The sequence below is a fragment of the Gymnoscopelus microlampas genome, assembly GCF_963454915.1.
Source record: "Gymnoscopelus microlampas genome assembly, chromosome: 12".
Classification (NCBI taxonomy): domain Eukaryota; kingdom Metazoa; phylum Chordata; class Actinopteri; order Myctophiformes; family Myctophidae; genus Gymnoscopelus; species Gymnoscopelus microlampas.
The window spans coordinates 7,721,025-7,737,493 of NC_139949.1; the positions used below are offsets into that span (position 1 = coordinate 7,721,025).

General features: G+C 42.0%; 1 protein-coding gene across 3 annotated transcripts in view; it reads left to right on the plus strand.

The window, feature by feature from the left end:
• Positions 1-16,469, plus strand: part of LOC311057787 (cytoplasmic polyadenylation element-binding protein 4-like) — a 67,267-nt gene that overhangs the window by 8,322 nt on the left and 42,476 nt on the right. For all 3 annotated transcript variants that reach the window (XM_084074871.1, XM_084074872.1, XM_084074873.1), the window contains 4 exons: positions 459-651; positions 1,462-1,565; positions 2,417-2,937; positions 3,580-3,783. In XM_084074871.1, coding sequence (XP_083930997.1) covers positions 459-651; positions 1,462-1,565; positions 2,417-2,937; positions 3,580-3,783 — 1,022 coding nt within the window. The remainder of the gene's footprint in view (positions 1-458; positions 652-1,461; positions 1,566-2,416; positions 2,938-3,579; positions 3,784-16,469) is intronic.

The window sequence follows — 16,469 nt, forward strand, 5'->3', positions numbered from 1 at the left end:
AAAGCACAGTTAAATCATTAATCACAATTATTTGTATGAACATTAAATGTGCAGTGAGTGATATCTTTTGTTAAAATAAGGGTTAAATAGCTCTATATATTCTGATAGTAATTATTGCTATAGAGTGTTTGTTCAGTAACAGGGGTCTCCCCGGGATATTTAAATTCATCCAATCAGGAGAGAGAACTCACACAGGATACAGGATAAACAAGTGAAATTGGAAGTGATGACACAAAGAAATGAGCCGACAAATGTATAATTGGAACACTGTGCAAATGGCGCTGATAAATGGGCAGTCTCTCCTGATTAGACGAAATTGGCAATTATTACTATCACAAAATAGTGCTTCAACTTGTTTTTACCCAAAAACCTTTAGTTTTAACCAGAATATATACTTAACAACAACACCTTTTTAGTCGTTAACTACGGTAATCTCTTCATGACGGTGACAACCCTAGGTAGCGGTGGTGGGGGAGGGATCATGTCCGAGCTGGAGAAGGCCCGCTCGGAGGAAGGCAAGGTGGACAACGGCGCCGCTGACACGGGCATCAAGGACAAACAGCTGCGTCTGGAGTCACCCGTTCTGACGGGCTTCGACTACCAGGAGCCGTCGGGCCCCGGCGTCCAATCAGGCAACGGCTCCTCCACAAGGTTATTATGGCTTTGCTTTTTTTTTATTAGTTCAGTGAGTCCCAGCCTTGTGGGCCGTGAGGGTATGGCCAGTGGGCCAAATAATTGGCAAAAGACACATAATATGTAATGCATATTTAATAATAATATGAATCCAAACATGTTCATGGTATTTACTTTTCTTTAAAACCTTAATAAATGAGTTTTCCATACTGATACATACAGTAGGAACTTAAAGTATACTACTTTATTTACATATACAAAATACTAGGCTTATGTAGGAAATATTGAGATTAAAGGACAGTAAAGGACACTAAGGACATTTTTTGTCTATCATTTTAGATTAGTTAGTTTTGTAAACACATAAGTTGCAGTTAGTTATGTTTTTTTTCGTAAAGCCTCGTTTTTTTATTCCAGTTAAAGGAGTACATCACCCATTTTCACCCTTATCTTCATATAATTGGTCCTCACTAATGCTCATTATAAGTTGACACCATTTTTGTCTACTCACTCTGTGTCTCAGAGGAGGGCTGTGGACAGTTCACGTCATCGATGGGTATTCCAAGCTAGTAGAAACTACAGCTGTTCTATTCCTGGAAAGTTAGCGTGCTGAAATAGAAGCCATTGTTCTAATAAAAAAGGTCTCGTTTGAAATGACCAAGCGTTTTCTACTGACTATCACTCTACCTGTGATATTGTCAGTAGAAAGGTTTTTGAACTGTCCACAGCCACCCTCTGAGACATAGGGCCCTGTTTTACGCGTCTTTAGTTTTAATTTTAACTATAAAAAATTTAGTTTTAACTATAATAACTGTGTTCCTGGTCCCTCAGTGGGTTCAACAACTGGTCGGCGGCCATCGCTCCCGCTCCGGCGGGCTCCGCCATCATCAACGAGGACGTCAGCTTCTTCAACCCGGCCGCCTCGGCGGGCAACGGTAATAACAAGCCTGTCCACGATCATTACATCATCCACTGATCGCTGATTATTTGAGATAATAGCAATTATCTTTGCATCATCGGCAGAATCGTTCAAATTGATACGTATTCATATGTAGAAAAATCTTCATACGTTTTCGAACATAAAAAAAAATGGAAATAGCCGATCTATAAGCTCACAACATTTCACAATGCAACTAGTTTGGTATCCCGACCTGAACATTTATTTTCTGTTTATTAAAGAGCTGCAGAGACGGGGAGACCCATTACTGAACAAACACTCTATGGCAGGGTTCCCCAATTAGTTTTCCCCAAGGGCCAAATTATGTCTAGGGTATCAAGCCGAGGGCCAGGGGCATTGTGAATGCCCCTGGCCCACGCAAATCGTGCACGCACGCAAAGCGCGCGTGCGCAATTTTATTTCTCTAATCTAGCTAATTTGACACTGTTATTTTAGGCCTGATACAAAATAAGTTGAGAACCAACCATTTACTTAAAAATATTTGGTTGTTACAGTCTGCTTGTGAAATGTAATACAGATTAACAGCAGCCAGTTGAACATACTGAAAATCAAAATAAGTCCAGAATCAACAATTTACTTACAGATATGTTTACAGTCTGCTTGAACAGTAATACAGATATTCTTTAAAAAAAGCAAAAAAAATGACAGGAGTCGTCGTGGGCCGGACAGTTGCCTCTCGCGGGCCGCCTATCGGGGAACCCTGCTCTATGGCAATGATTACTATCACAATATGGAGCTATTTAACACTTCGAATGATAAAAAAAACTTCACTTACTGCAGCTTTTTAACCGTCCCCTAACAACAACAGCGTGTCCTTTTCTCACACAGGCCTGGGCAACGGGCCGCTGCTCTTCCAGAACTTCTCGCACCACGTCAGCCCCGGCTTCGGCGCCAACTTCTCGCCGCAGATCGGCGGCCACGCCCACGCCGGCCACCACGCCCCGCCCCCGCCGCCGCCGCCCCACCCCCACTACCAGCCCCACCCCCCGCCGCCCCCCCACCACCAAGGCCCGCACGCCCACGCCCCCCAGCAGCAGCAGCAGCACCGGCGCTCGCCCGCCTCGCCGCACGCCGCCGGGGGCGGCGGCGGTGTGCTCCCGCCGCCTCCCTTCCCGCAGCAGCAGCACCGCAGCGTGGGGGGCGGCGGCGGGGGTCCGCCGGGGTCCTTCGGCCAGCTGCCGCAGCACCACCTGTCAGGCGGCGGTGGGCTCGCCAAGCCGCCCCCTTCCCCCTGGGGGCCGGCCAGCTACCAGAGCCCCTCCCCCTCGCCCAGCTCCGCCTCCTGGAGCCCGGGCGGTGGGGGTTACGGGGGCGGCGGCGGAGGAGGGGGCGGCTGGAGCGGCTCGCAGGTAAGGGTCGACTACAGTTAACTGCTGTCACGGTTGTGTTACGTCATCGACTGATCGCAGGTGTTTTTAATCATTTTCATTCAGTTAAATTATTTAAATTACATCATTTCTAATTCTTATTTTTTTGTATGATTTTTTTTTTTAAATTTAATTTAGCTAAATTATTTAAATGTTAAATTGTTTTAGATAATGCTCAATTTTCAAAAATAGCCGAAATAGCCAGTTTCTGGTATTTAAAACAACATCCAAATTGGACATTATTTATTTTGATTAGATTTTGTTTCGTTTACAAAGCCTGGAAGATAAAACAGAAATGTATAAAAATCGTTTGAAAATAGCCAATTTGCAAGCTCACAGCTTGCAAATTGACTATTTTTGAATTGCCAACATATAGCTCTGAAGTGGTTTTGTAATAATAATCAAAATCTACAAATGTAACTAGTAACTAAAGTTTTCAAATGATTGCAGTGGAGTAAAAGTACAATGTTTGCCTCTAAGATGTAGTGGAGTAGAAGTAAAAGTACTGAAAATTGGGCATACCTCGAAACTGTACTTAAGTACAGTACTTGAGTAAATGCACTTAGTTACCTTACACCACTGCGTTCAACTACTACATTGTCATGATCCCGTGTGTGTGTGCAGGGCGCCAGGGACTACCGCCGGGGGATGAACGGCGGCGTGACGCCCATCAACTCCATCTCGCCGCTGAAGAAGACCTTCCCCAACAACCACATGAGCGCCGGCTCGCAGAAGTACCCCCGCAACAGCCCCGCCGTGGGGGGCTTCAACCCCAAGTCCTGGATGGACGACGGCGTGGGCCGCAACGACAACATCTTCCCCTTCCAGGTCAGTGTCAGTTTTAATGGATTTACGTCCCAAGATGGTGGATATTTAGGACGATTCGCCGTCCCAATAGAGCGTGCCAACGACTCGTCACCATGGGGGGCGTGGCATAGTAGCTGCAGACATGCTTGAGGGGGGCAATGTTAAGTCAACCTGTTTTATACCCCTCAAAGATGTCCGCCGCTACCAAATGACACTTGTTGACGCCCCCTTCAGGATTTTTGGCACGCTCTATATGGGCTCTATGCACAGCAGCCATAGTGTGAAGACATTCACAGGTGTTGCCAATGACACTAATGAAGGCTCTGTTCCATTCTGGTCAAACAGAGTCAGGGAGCTTGTATATCTGGTATTTTTCAAAAGATTTTTTTACATTTTGAAAAGCATAAGTCTGAGAGTGTACAAATGGAACCAAATGGACCCTTACTGGTCCATTTGGTTCCATTTGTACACTCTCAGACTTATGGGGGTCGTGGAAACCACTGTGCTACACTAAATGGAACAGCCTTCATTAGTATCATTGGTAACATCTGTGAAGGAAGTGATAATATGGCTGCTGTGCATAGAGCCTATTTTAGCTAGCCTGGTTCCAGAGCATAGACCCCGCCCACTCTCCGAGTGGACTGCCTCTCTTGGTCTGGTGTTGTAATGTGCATAGATATAGAAACCTAGATACCTCATTGGCCTCTGCAGTTCATTGGAGCGACCTTTATCGCGGCCGCCATTTTGGAGAAGGCAAGCTTTCTGACTACTGGCCAATCACAGCTTGTGTCTTTTCCGGGACTTGTCAGAATCTAGTTAATAAATATCCTGTTAAAATTAATTTAGTTTTAGTCATATTTTAGTCACCTGAAATGTTTTAGTTTTTGTCTAATTTAAGTCGACTAAATATCATAAGATTATAGTCGACTAAATCTAAAGTTGATTTAGTCGACTAAAATGTATTTTGGCCTTGACGGCGTCGTAATGGCTGATTTGACACTTGGTTGCATGCTGACAATAGCAGATCTACAAGCTCACAACGTGTCGCGAGCTTGTAGATCTGCTATTTTCAGAGCACAACACCCAAGCATATAAATGACTTGTCTCTTAGCTTCAGCTGTTTGTCAATAGTGTAACAAGGCTGCTAATAGGCTTTGGTCTGCACTGATAAAGGAACTGTGGAGTGTTCCTGACTCAGTGTTTATTTTGACAGCAAATACGGGCCGCGGTGGCGTCATAACTTATGATTCATACTTGGCTAAGTGCGGAAAATAGACCATCTAAAAGCTCACAACGCGTTGTGAGCTTGTAGATCGGCTATTTTCGTAGCACTACACCCGCACGCAAGCAAGCATGAAATGTCTCTTAGTTCTACTGGATCTCTTCTCCCCTCGTCCTTCCCCAACATTTTAGTCTAGTTTTTATTTGTTGACGAAATTGTCAATATATAGTCTTAGTTTTAGTCATCATAGCTTAGTTTTTAATTCAGTTTTCGTCAGTGAAAAAAGGTAGTCGACGAACATTTTGCGTCATAGTTTTTTTGTTTTAGACGAAATCAACACTGTATAGTTTAGACGTACAAAAGGTCTCCTAAATGGGCGGATCTCATGAACGTCCTACTATATGTTTACTGGTGCTAGATCTCGCGAGAGTGCGTTGCTGGGGCAGAGAAAGGTCGATGATAAAGTTGATTTCCTCATGATTTGTCTCTCTGAAAATAGCCATTTTAGTGTCAGAACGTTGGGAATGGTTGTGTGGCTCGTGACGATCGGGTGCAATATTTAGTTTCAGTGACAATGGAGCTAAAGAATGGTTTAGAAGCCGTGTTCACGTTGTTCACTCTGCCATTGGAATGAATAGACCTCAGTTCCGCAGTTCTCACTCGTCGCCACGGCTTGACTTCCGTCATTTGGTTGCCATAGCAGCCAGCATTGTCTTCTATGGCAGTGCTTCTCAAAAGTCAAGGACCCCCAAATTGATCTGTATTTGGCCGTGGACCCCCAGAAGATAATATTCATGTCACTTTCTTTTTTTTTTATTATTAAAAAAAATATTTTAAGACCGGTAACACATTTTTAGATTTCTTTTGGCTATTCAAAAATAGCAGATCTACAAGCTCATAGCGCGGCACTCGGTGCCGCGCTATGAGCTTTGTAGATCTGCTATTTTTGAAAAACCGTGAATCTTCTAAATCCTAACAGTTTTTGTGTTTAAACGTATGTTGTTATATCAGTGGTTCGCAAACGTTTTCATATCAAGGACCCCCAAAATCATATGTTTTTGGCCACCGATCCCCATTAAAATGTTGTTCCAGCCCCCCCCCCCCCCCCCCCCCGAAGCAAAGATTTGAAGTTAAAAATGTAAAAAAAAAACATATATGTATTCAAAGATTTTCACAAATCTTCAATTTTTTTCAAGAAACAATAGCAGATCTACAAGCTCGTAGCGCAGCACCATGAGCTTGCATGTCTGCTATTTTTGAATAGGCCAAAGTGTAAAATAATGGTTATGGCTAAATAATCTAAAATGACGCAGTTATGCGTTACTGGATTGAATGGGTTAGAATATCTTTAACCGCTTGAATCCCAGCTTCTATGCTGGGGGGAGGGGGGCACTAGCCAAAAATAGCCGACCGACACGCGTTGTGAGCTTGTCGATTTGGCTATTTTTGGCACCGGCAAGTACAGAGCCAACTCGGGTCAAGTTAGAACATTCATTGGTTCTCAAAGTGGGGTCCGGGGCCTTGGGGGGGATACCAGGGGGTCCCCAGCAAAATGAGTTAATATAGCTTCACAATCATTTGAACCACTTTAACCATATTTTACACTTTGGCTATTAAAAAAATAGCAGATCTACAAGCTCATAGCACGGCACCGAGTGCCGCGCTACGAGCTTGTAGATCTGCTATTTTTGAAAAATCTTGAAAATGTGTGCACATCTCTGATTTATATATATTTTTAAAGAGAACATTTTTTAACTGAATCCTTTTCTTCTGGGGGTCCCTGGAACTAAATATTTTGAGATGGGGGTCCATGGCCAAATACATATCATTTTGGGGGTCCTTGACATTAATTACGTTTGAGAGCCACTGGTTTAAGGGGTTAAAATACATTTTCTGCTAAGCAGCGAGCTGGATATGCTTTGACTATTTTACAGTATGGTTTCCAGTGCTTGTATCGCACAGTGTAGGCTGAAAGCATTTGAATGTTGTGTGAGTCAACAGTCCAGGCCGAGAGACTTGACTGTAATACAACAGAGAAATCTTTGCATTGTGTCTGTTTTGGATGGTGGCTCACAGTGGGCCAGTGGGAAGACATTTTGTAGAATCCCCAGAAGCAAAATGTTTGCTTTAAAAAAAACATATATTCAAAGATTTGTGAAAATGTTCACGATCTTTCATAAAAAAAATAAAAAAATAGCAGATCTACAAGCTCGTAGTGAGCTTGTAGATCTGCAGATGAGAGTGTGCGTGCGCAGTGTGCGTCTTTGTTTGTGCAGGAGTGCATGACTATTATAATAGCAATTGGTGGCACATTGTGTGGAGCATGTCACACCAACGTGCCAGGTCTGCACATGTCATGAGCTGATTCTGTCATTCAGCAAAATGCGTATCATGTTTTTTTTTACTATTTGATTATGTAGTTCCCTGGATACATATATGTAGCTGCTAGCAGAATCAAGATTGTAGCTGGTCTAGAACCCGAACTACTGCTAAAATAAGAGCTGGTGGCGGCCATTTTGGAAAGTGGCTGCCATGGTTACCTCGGGACAAATCTGTGATGGCCCTGTAGCCGGAAATGTTCCTTAGGTTATGCTCCAACAGTGCGCCAAATATTAACATAAAATGCACATTTATTCACATATATTTTAGTTGTCTGTTGCCACGACCGATTTCAGTCATTTTTATGAGATTAAAGAATGGGTCAAAATAGCAATAAAATGTATGTTCTATTGCTTAAATTGTGAATGAATGTTCAAAAAAAACCTTGTCTCACATATTTCATAAAGCCTCAATCCGCAATTTCTTTAACTGGTTGGCTGTATGTAATACGGCAAGAACATAGGTTTAGAATGATAATACCTAAACATAATTCTACGTATTGGGCTAATTGTTTTGGAAACACAGCACTAGTGGAAGGGAGTCCTTTTAACGCCTCTGAGTATAAAGTAATAATAATACATTTGTCCATTATGTCCATTCTGAAAAAGGCATATAAACACTGATTTTGAAAAATCAATGCCTCTTTATTCCAAAACTAGGGATGCACTGTTATTGAAACGTTGGCCCATATAAACAGCTTGAATGTAGTATTTTTATTTAAAAAAAAAACTTGTTGACCCTTTTTGAAGGCTTCCCCTTCATCATCACAAAAGGCTTTTTCAGGCTTTTTTTTAAAACATTTTCAACATAATAATTATAAAATAAAATATCGGCAAAAAAACGATATATTATTTTGATATCGATTCAATACCGATATTGCCCTTTAAGGCCAACATCGGCCGATACCGATATGATGACCGATTCAATTGTCCATCCCTACATAGTGCTGTATCTACCGGACTAGATGTCACTGCACACACAGTATCTTACATACAGTATGAGTGAGTGGCAAATAAAAATGGCCACCCACTGTCTGCATACATCATCGTGCCGTGCAGGCCCTCTATCCACCCTTAAAATATGTCACTTAGCTGCTGTTTTAGAGAGAAAAAACGTTGATTCACACGTTTTGCGGCGTCTTATAGGACAGACGTGGGCCGGTCGGCCCCCTCGCCTCCACGACTGCGGACCCCCCCTCATGATGATGAGTAATGTGGCTGTGTGTCACCGCAGGGCTGGCTGCCACGTACATGTGCTTGTGGTGGTGGTGGGAGGGAGAGGGGGGGGGGGGCTCTAAATCATTGGTTCTCAAAGTGGCCCCCAGGGGTCCTTGTGGGGGGTTCCAAGGGGTCCGCAGCTGAATGTGTTAACTCATTGAGTGCCATTGACGTGTTTCACATGCTTTACCGCAATGGCGCAACGTGCCTATAGGCTCTATGCACAGCAGCCATATTGGAAACAAATTGGGCCTCTTACTTCCTTCACAGGTGTTGCCAATGATACTAATGAAGGCTCTGTTCCATTCTGGTCAGGGTGCTGATATTTTGCATGTTGGCTCACTAGAAACACTCCATTTTGGTTCCCAAATGGCCCCTTATGGTGGGTGTGTAACTCTGAGAGTGTACAAATGGAACCCAATGGACCCTTACGGGTCCATTTCGTTCCATGTGTACACTCTCAGAGTTATGGGGGTCCTAGAAAATAAGAGACCACTGTGCCACACTAAATGGAACAGAGCCTTAATTAGTATTATTGGTAACACCTGTGAAGGAAGTAAGGAAGAGGCCCAATTCATTCCCAATATGGCTGCTGTGCATAGAGCCTATTGCGTGTTTCATGGTTTTTGAAAAAAAAATGTTCAGAACCCAAGATATCATTATCTGAAGATTTGCTGCTCCATTCACTCCTTGTTTAACTTATTACTGAAAAGGGCTGTATCTCGGCTCCTAAGCACTTTTTTTCTTTACAATGAATTTTTAGCCCAGACATGCTATTTTCAACATCAGACAATTAATGTCAACGAGGTCGCGATGACCTCGTTGACATTTGTGAAACCACACCGTGCAACTCTCAGTGATTAGCACCCATCAGGGGATTGATTATACTGGAGATTAAAAATTCTGTGACTACTTGAAAATCTAAGATGAATTGAAAAATCTCTTGACACTGGGACCACATAGCCAGAAATAATTCTGGCACTCAATGAGTTAATATAGCATCACGATAATTTTAACCACTTTAACCTTTTATACTTTGGCTATTAAAACATAGCAGATCTACAAGCTCATAGCGCGGCACCGAGTGAAAATTCGTGAAAACTTGTGCAAATCTTTGAATATATATATTTTTAAGGGAACATTTGTAGCTGAAATCTTTGCTTCTGGGGGTCCCTGGAACAAAAATATTTTGACATGGGGGTCTGCGGCCAAATACATATCATTTTGGGGGTCCTTGACCTGAAAAAGACCACTCCTCTAAATGAGGATGGTGAATGAGAGCGTGAAGCCTGATTTTAGGCACAAATTAGTGAGGACCACGTATTTGAAGATAAGATTGGACATGGGTGAAGTGCTCCTTTTTTTTTAAAGATGGGGGAGAAAAAAAAGAAGAGTAGGCTAATTCCACCAGCGTTCCTGGGTGATGTGTAGAATAATGAGGCTGGAGTTACGGAGGGGAGGTGGAGATATGTGAGATGTAAGGTGAGACAGCGGCATCGGATTACCTCCATTAATGTTTGGTACATGTAAACCATGCAAGGAATCTGACCCAAAGTCATAAATGAATGGGAGGGCGGATATATATATATATGTTACGTTAAAAACGTGCTTGTAGGTCTGCTATTTTTTAAAAACTTGTTTTGCAAATCTTTGAATACATATATTTTTTTAAACAAAACATTTAACTCGCATCTTTGCTGCTGGGGGTCCCTGGAACAAAATATTTTACAAATGTTTGCTTTAAAAAATATAATATTCAAAGATTTGCACACATTTTGACGATTAAAAAAAAACAAATAGCAGATCTACAAGCTCATAGCGCGGCACTCGGTGCCGTGCTATGAGCTTGTATATCTGCTATTTTTAAATAGCCAAAGAAATCTGAAATGACACGGATACTTTCCCTGTCTAAATGGGTTAACAACCCAGGAACACTCGCACACACTCACACACACACACACACACACCCACCCCCTAGCAGCCATTGTTAACAACGCCAGCTCCATCTACCAGTATAATGAGATGTAGATAGTCAGGTATGTAAGTGCAGATAAGGGGGTCTTATGTAGTGCAGATAAGGGGGGTCTTCGTGTGCGGCAGAGAGCCGATAGGATTGATGGCGCGAGCTTGAACGCTGGGATGGAGATGAATTCACTTTATTGATCCGAGGGCTAAGGATTGATTGATCGGGTCTTTGGCGAGAAGGCACGGGGGGGTCGGGGGGGGGGGCTGTTTGTGATGTGGGTAGGGCTGTCTAGATCATGGGATTTCACTTGACGGTACATTTTCATACAGATTATTGCGATTAACAATTTAATTGTGTTTTTGACGTTGGAACCAAATGAGTTGGTAACCAAATGGACCCTTATAGATCTTTAACCCTCGAGAGCGTAACATTTAACCAAATGGACCCTTACTGGTCCATTTGGTTTAATTTCACGCACTCAAGAGTTAAAGTATTGTTACACATCTGCATTACTTAATTAAATAATTGTTATTTTGATCAACGTTCGCCTGTTGTCTCTCCTATTGGTACCACGCCAATACAGCAGACAAAATCTTATCCGACGATAACAAAATATTCTAAGTCTTGGGTTCCGAGAGTCCAAATCTCATCAAACGGTGGTCCGTGGCTCAAACGCCGAATAAATAATGGACCTTGATATGAAAAGGGCTGAAAACCACTCCTCTAAACACCATATAGGCCCGTGTTCGGGGGGGAGGGAAGCCGGGGCGGGAGCGGAGGGCGATCTGTAGCTTCAGCTGTTTGTCAATAGTGTAACAAGCCTGCTAATATAGGCTCTATTCACAGCAGCCATATTATTATGAAGACATTCACAGGTGTTACCAATGATACTAATGAAGGCTCTGTTCCATTCTGGAAACCACTGTGCTACACTAAATGGAACAGAGCCTTCATTAGCATCATTGGTAACACCTGTGAATGTCTTCATAATATGGCTGCTGTGAATAGAGCCTATAGCCTTTGGTCTGCACTGATAAAGGAACTGTGGAGTGTTCCTGACTCAGTGTTTATTTTGACAGCAAATACGGGCCGCGGTGGCGTCATAACTTATGATTCGTACTTGGCTAAGAGCCGAAAATAGCCCTTCTACAAGCTCACGACGCGTTGTGAGCTTGTAGATTGGCTGTTTTCGGAGCACTACACCCGCGCGCAACCAAGCATCAAATGACTTGTATTAGTTACTACTGGATTTCTTATGTCAATTAAATTGTTAATGTGTTTATTGTTTATTGCAGTGGTTTTCAAACTTTTTCATGCCATGGACCCCTAAATTGATATACATTTGGCCGCGGACCCCCATCTGAAAATGTTTTGTGCCAGGAACCCCCCCCCCCACCCCCCGAAGCAAAGATTTGAGTTAAAAATGTTTGCTTTGAAAAATATATATATATATATATATATATATATATATATATATATATATATATATATATTCAAAGATGTGCACACATTGTCAAGATTTTTCAAAAGTAGCATATCTACAAGCTCATAGACCAATTATTTGTTTACCAACATTGAGACTGGATGCACAGGTGATTGTTTCATGCAATCAATTCTCAACATGTTGTTTCGGGGTGCGCTGGTTTCAGCACACCCCAACCCCCTTTTGTGTGTTGGCTAGTGAGGCGCGTCCTAGCGAGACCTGACAGAATGGGTTTTTTTGCGAGCATACTGGTTGCACGCATACTGGTTCTTATCAGTGTGACGTTGTCTGTTAAGGGGTCTATAGCGCGGCACCGAGTGCCGAGCTATGAGCTTTAATAGCCAAAGCCAAAGCCAAGTGGTTAAAATTACTGTGACGCTACGGTAACATAGTCATAGTTTTAGTCCTCATGGCGTAGTTCTTATTTAGTTTTCGTCAGTGTAAAAAAGGTGGTATTTTTCATCACGGTTTTAGTCGACAAAACGTACACCGTCCCTGACCAGCATCTACCCTTAGGGTAGAATGTAATCAATCTGTCATTTTACCTTCCACTTTCACATGTTCATTCTTTGGTCCTTTTATTGAAGTAAATCCTTTCCAAAAAGGGACAAATGAGACCAGTGTCATTTAGGAAACAAAGAGATATTTATGCCGGGGACTAGCAAAAGTAGGGCAAACGTTACAACACACTTTTTGTTTTGCTGCTGTTGACTTGCAGTGGTGGAAGAAGTACTCAGATATTTTACTTAAGTAAAAGTAGAAATACCACAATATTAAAAAAAATACTCTGTTACAAGTAAAAGGCCTGTGTTAAAAAATGTTACTTGAGTAAATGTACAAAAGTATTGGCATCAAAATATACTTAAAAGTACCAAAAGTTAAAGTATTAAAATGTTCGAAAAGAGCACGTTGTGAGCTTGTAGATCGGCTATTTTTGTAACGGTTTTGTAAGTAAAACGCTATTAAATATATGGCCTGCTTTGACCATAGTACAGTATTTATTTTGATCATCGGTAGCCATCTTTGTCAGTCGTTTCTTTATATATTTCAGTTATTTGTCATATCTGCCCTGTGCAATTTCTGTTTACAAAGCCGTAAAGACAAACAGAAATGTTTTTTTAACTCTGAGTGTACAAATGGAACGGGTCCATTTGGTTCCATTTGTACACACTCAGAGTTACGCTGAGGATATTACAGTGTAGATGGGGGTCCTAGAAATAAAATAAAAAAATTAAATGGGGGTTCCGTCGTCTAATGCAAATTAGACCACGGTCAGACCCCTGTATCACGATACAGTGGTCACGATTCGATATATTGCGCCGTTGTACGTAAGGCGACATATATTGCGATTATAAATCACAATTTAGGAAAACCGTCAGTCATAATGCATCTGCTCTGTAGCAGGCCGTTCAGGGAAGCCTTCATTCTTTTCTAGTGTAATGGATATATTCTTACAGCCCCTAATGCACGTCAAACTGAGGGTCCTTCAAATGGAAAATGTTGCGAATCACTGAGCTAGCGTTAGCCTAGCCGCGCAGACCTGATACACTATAGCTCTGCTCCCTGTTTGAGGCTCATCAGCCCAAAGTGCCATTGTCTCTCTGCCCTCTAGATACTGCAAGGACACACTGTGTGTGTGTGTGTGTGTGTGTGTGTGTGTGTGTGTGTGTGTGTGTGTGTGTGTGTGTGTGTGCGTGTGCGTGCGCGCGCCTGTAACCCCATTTACAAGAGGCAGTAACAGAGGATGGCTAATGTAAGCCCAGAGGACTGGTGGAAAGTAACTCAGTACATTTACTCAAGTACTGTACTCAAGTTTTCAGTTCAGTTTTGAGGCTTAATTTACTTAACTTGAGTATTTCATTCATTTTTATTTGTATACTTCTACTCCAGTACATCTCGGAGGCAAATATTGTACCTTCTTTTCTCTGATACAAGCAGTCATCTTTTAGACGCAAGTTACTATTAATTGTATTACTACAAACCATTATACACTAACCACTTAGCCCTATCTTAGACTTCGGCCATTTGAAAATAGCGGATCTACGAGCTCACAAGCGTTGCACGTGTGAGCTCGTAGATCGGCTAATCTCAAAGAAGTTCGACATTAACCCATTGAGACCTGGAACGCATCTGTGTCTCTTTAGATTTCTTTGGCTATTCAAAAAAAGCAGATGAGCTTGTAGATCTGCTATTTTTGAAAAATCTTGAAAAAATATATATATCATTTTTTTTTCAAAAAACTGTTAGGGTTAAAATATGAAAAATAAATGGAGTACTTTTACGTTGGTGCTGTTCAGTGGATGTTGATGACGATGCTTTTGCGCTTTTACTCAAATGTAATTCTGAATACAGTACTTTTACTTGTAACAGAGTATTTCTACATGGTGGCATTGCCACTGCTGACTTCTTCCACCACAGGCTAGACGGGTTGTTTGAGGGTGAATAATGTAATCTGACACTGTTAGTGTGTGTGTGTGTGATTGGATTCTGTGTGTGTGTGTGTGCGCTACAGTATGGCTGTCGGTGTTGGATAGTGGTGGATCATGTTACAGTGGTGCATCCGCAGTGATGGAGGCAATCCGATTTGTTTTACTCAAGTAGAAGTATCAATACCACAATACGGAGATACTCTTGTTACAAGTAAAAGTCCTGTATCATTCGACTACAGTGAAAGTGCAAAAGCTTTCTTTCCATAAATAGCTGATCTACAAGCTCACGCTGCTTTGTGATGCAACATGCTGTGAGCGTGGCTTTAAAATGCGGCTTAATTGATTTAATGTATGTTTTTGTAATAATTATCAAAATATACAAAGTAACTAGTAACTAAAGTTTGCAAATAATTGTAGTGGAGAAAAAAGTACAATATTTGCTTCTTGAGATGTAATGGAGTAGAAGTACTAATCATCGGAAAACGGACTTACCCAAGTACTTCAAACTTGCACTTCAGTGCAGTACTTGAGTAAATGTACTTAGTTGCAACGCTACAGAATGGATGGATCGTATTGCGGCGGTGTTGCCGTGGAAACCACTGTTGAATTATTTGTGTGTGTGTGTGTGTGTGTGTGTGTGTGTGTGTGTGTGCGTGTGCGCGCGTGCATGCGAAGGTTATCTTTGGAGCAGGCCTGGGTCAAAGATGAACCATGCTTTCACTTTTTAATTGAGATAATGACAGTTATTTTTGCATAATCGTTTCTATTCATCTCTATAATATGTTAAAAAATAATTATTCTTTTTTAGCTTGTAGATCCGCTAGTATAGTATAGTCAGCAATTTCTTTGTATTCCGGTATTTAAGCTATTTTTATAACTATAGCTATGAGCTTGTAGATCTGCTATTCCCATGCGTTCCCGGGTTGAATGGGTTAACTCATTGAGTGCCATTAACGTGTTTCATGTGTTTTAGCGCTATGGTGCAACGTGCCATTAACGTGTTTCACGTGTTTTTGAAAAAAATAGAATAAAAAAAATAAAAAAAAATAAAAAAAATGATGTTTTAAGGTTAGATGTGACACAATTAGGAACAGATTCAAGATGGGGTTATGATTAGGCATTTAGAGGTTATGTTTAGGGCGTGGGATTAGAGTTTTCCCAATGTATAACATGACACGTTGGCTTGTAGATTGACATTTTTTCCTGGGTCGTCCTAAAATGTTGTCAAACAAACAAACAAACAAACATTTATGTGTGTTAGTGTGTGTTCTCCAGGAACGTGCTCTATATTTGATGAGTGCGCCTCACTCAATGTATATTTTTGGCATTCAGAAGGAGCCCAGCAGCATTGTTGAAACGCACGCGGTATAATGTATGTGGGTCGACGGTGATCATGGGCATTGCATCATTGTTGTGAAAGAAGCGGCAGCATGCGGTCCCATGATAAGCTGCTGTGTTTGTGCACAGTCTGGGCTACGTGCACGGTCAAAAAGAAGATAACTCGATGTGTGTCAAAAGGAAACGAGGCCGTGACCGTTTGCACTAGTTTGCAACCTGCCAGTTATCACGTGCCATTTAGCCACAAGGCCAATGTATAGACTGTGCTTTGGAATGCCATTGATATATAAGGGTTCCCAAACGTTTCAGCCCACAACCCCCCCCCCCCCCCCCCCCCCCACACACACACACACACGCACACGCACGCACACGCACCCTGACAATCATTAGTAGGCATTAGACTTGGTTTGACTCTGTTCCACAGATAAATATTCTCAAAATAGCCGAGGCGTTGTGAGCTTGTAGTTTGGCTATTTTCACAATGTTTGCCTCTTTCTTACGTAGTATTTCACAATTTGGCATTAAAAAGGTCTTAAAAGCCGTCAAATTGTCACTTTAGAAATGTGCAGATACCCTGTATACACTTATACCGTTTGTCGGTTTGTTTACTGTCGAGTGAGAAAACAATGTCGCACTTTCAAGTTCATTCAGCGGAAGAAGACGGTGAAAACAA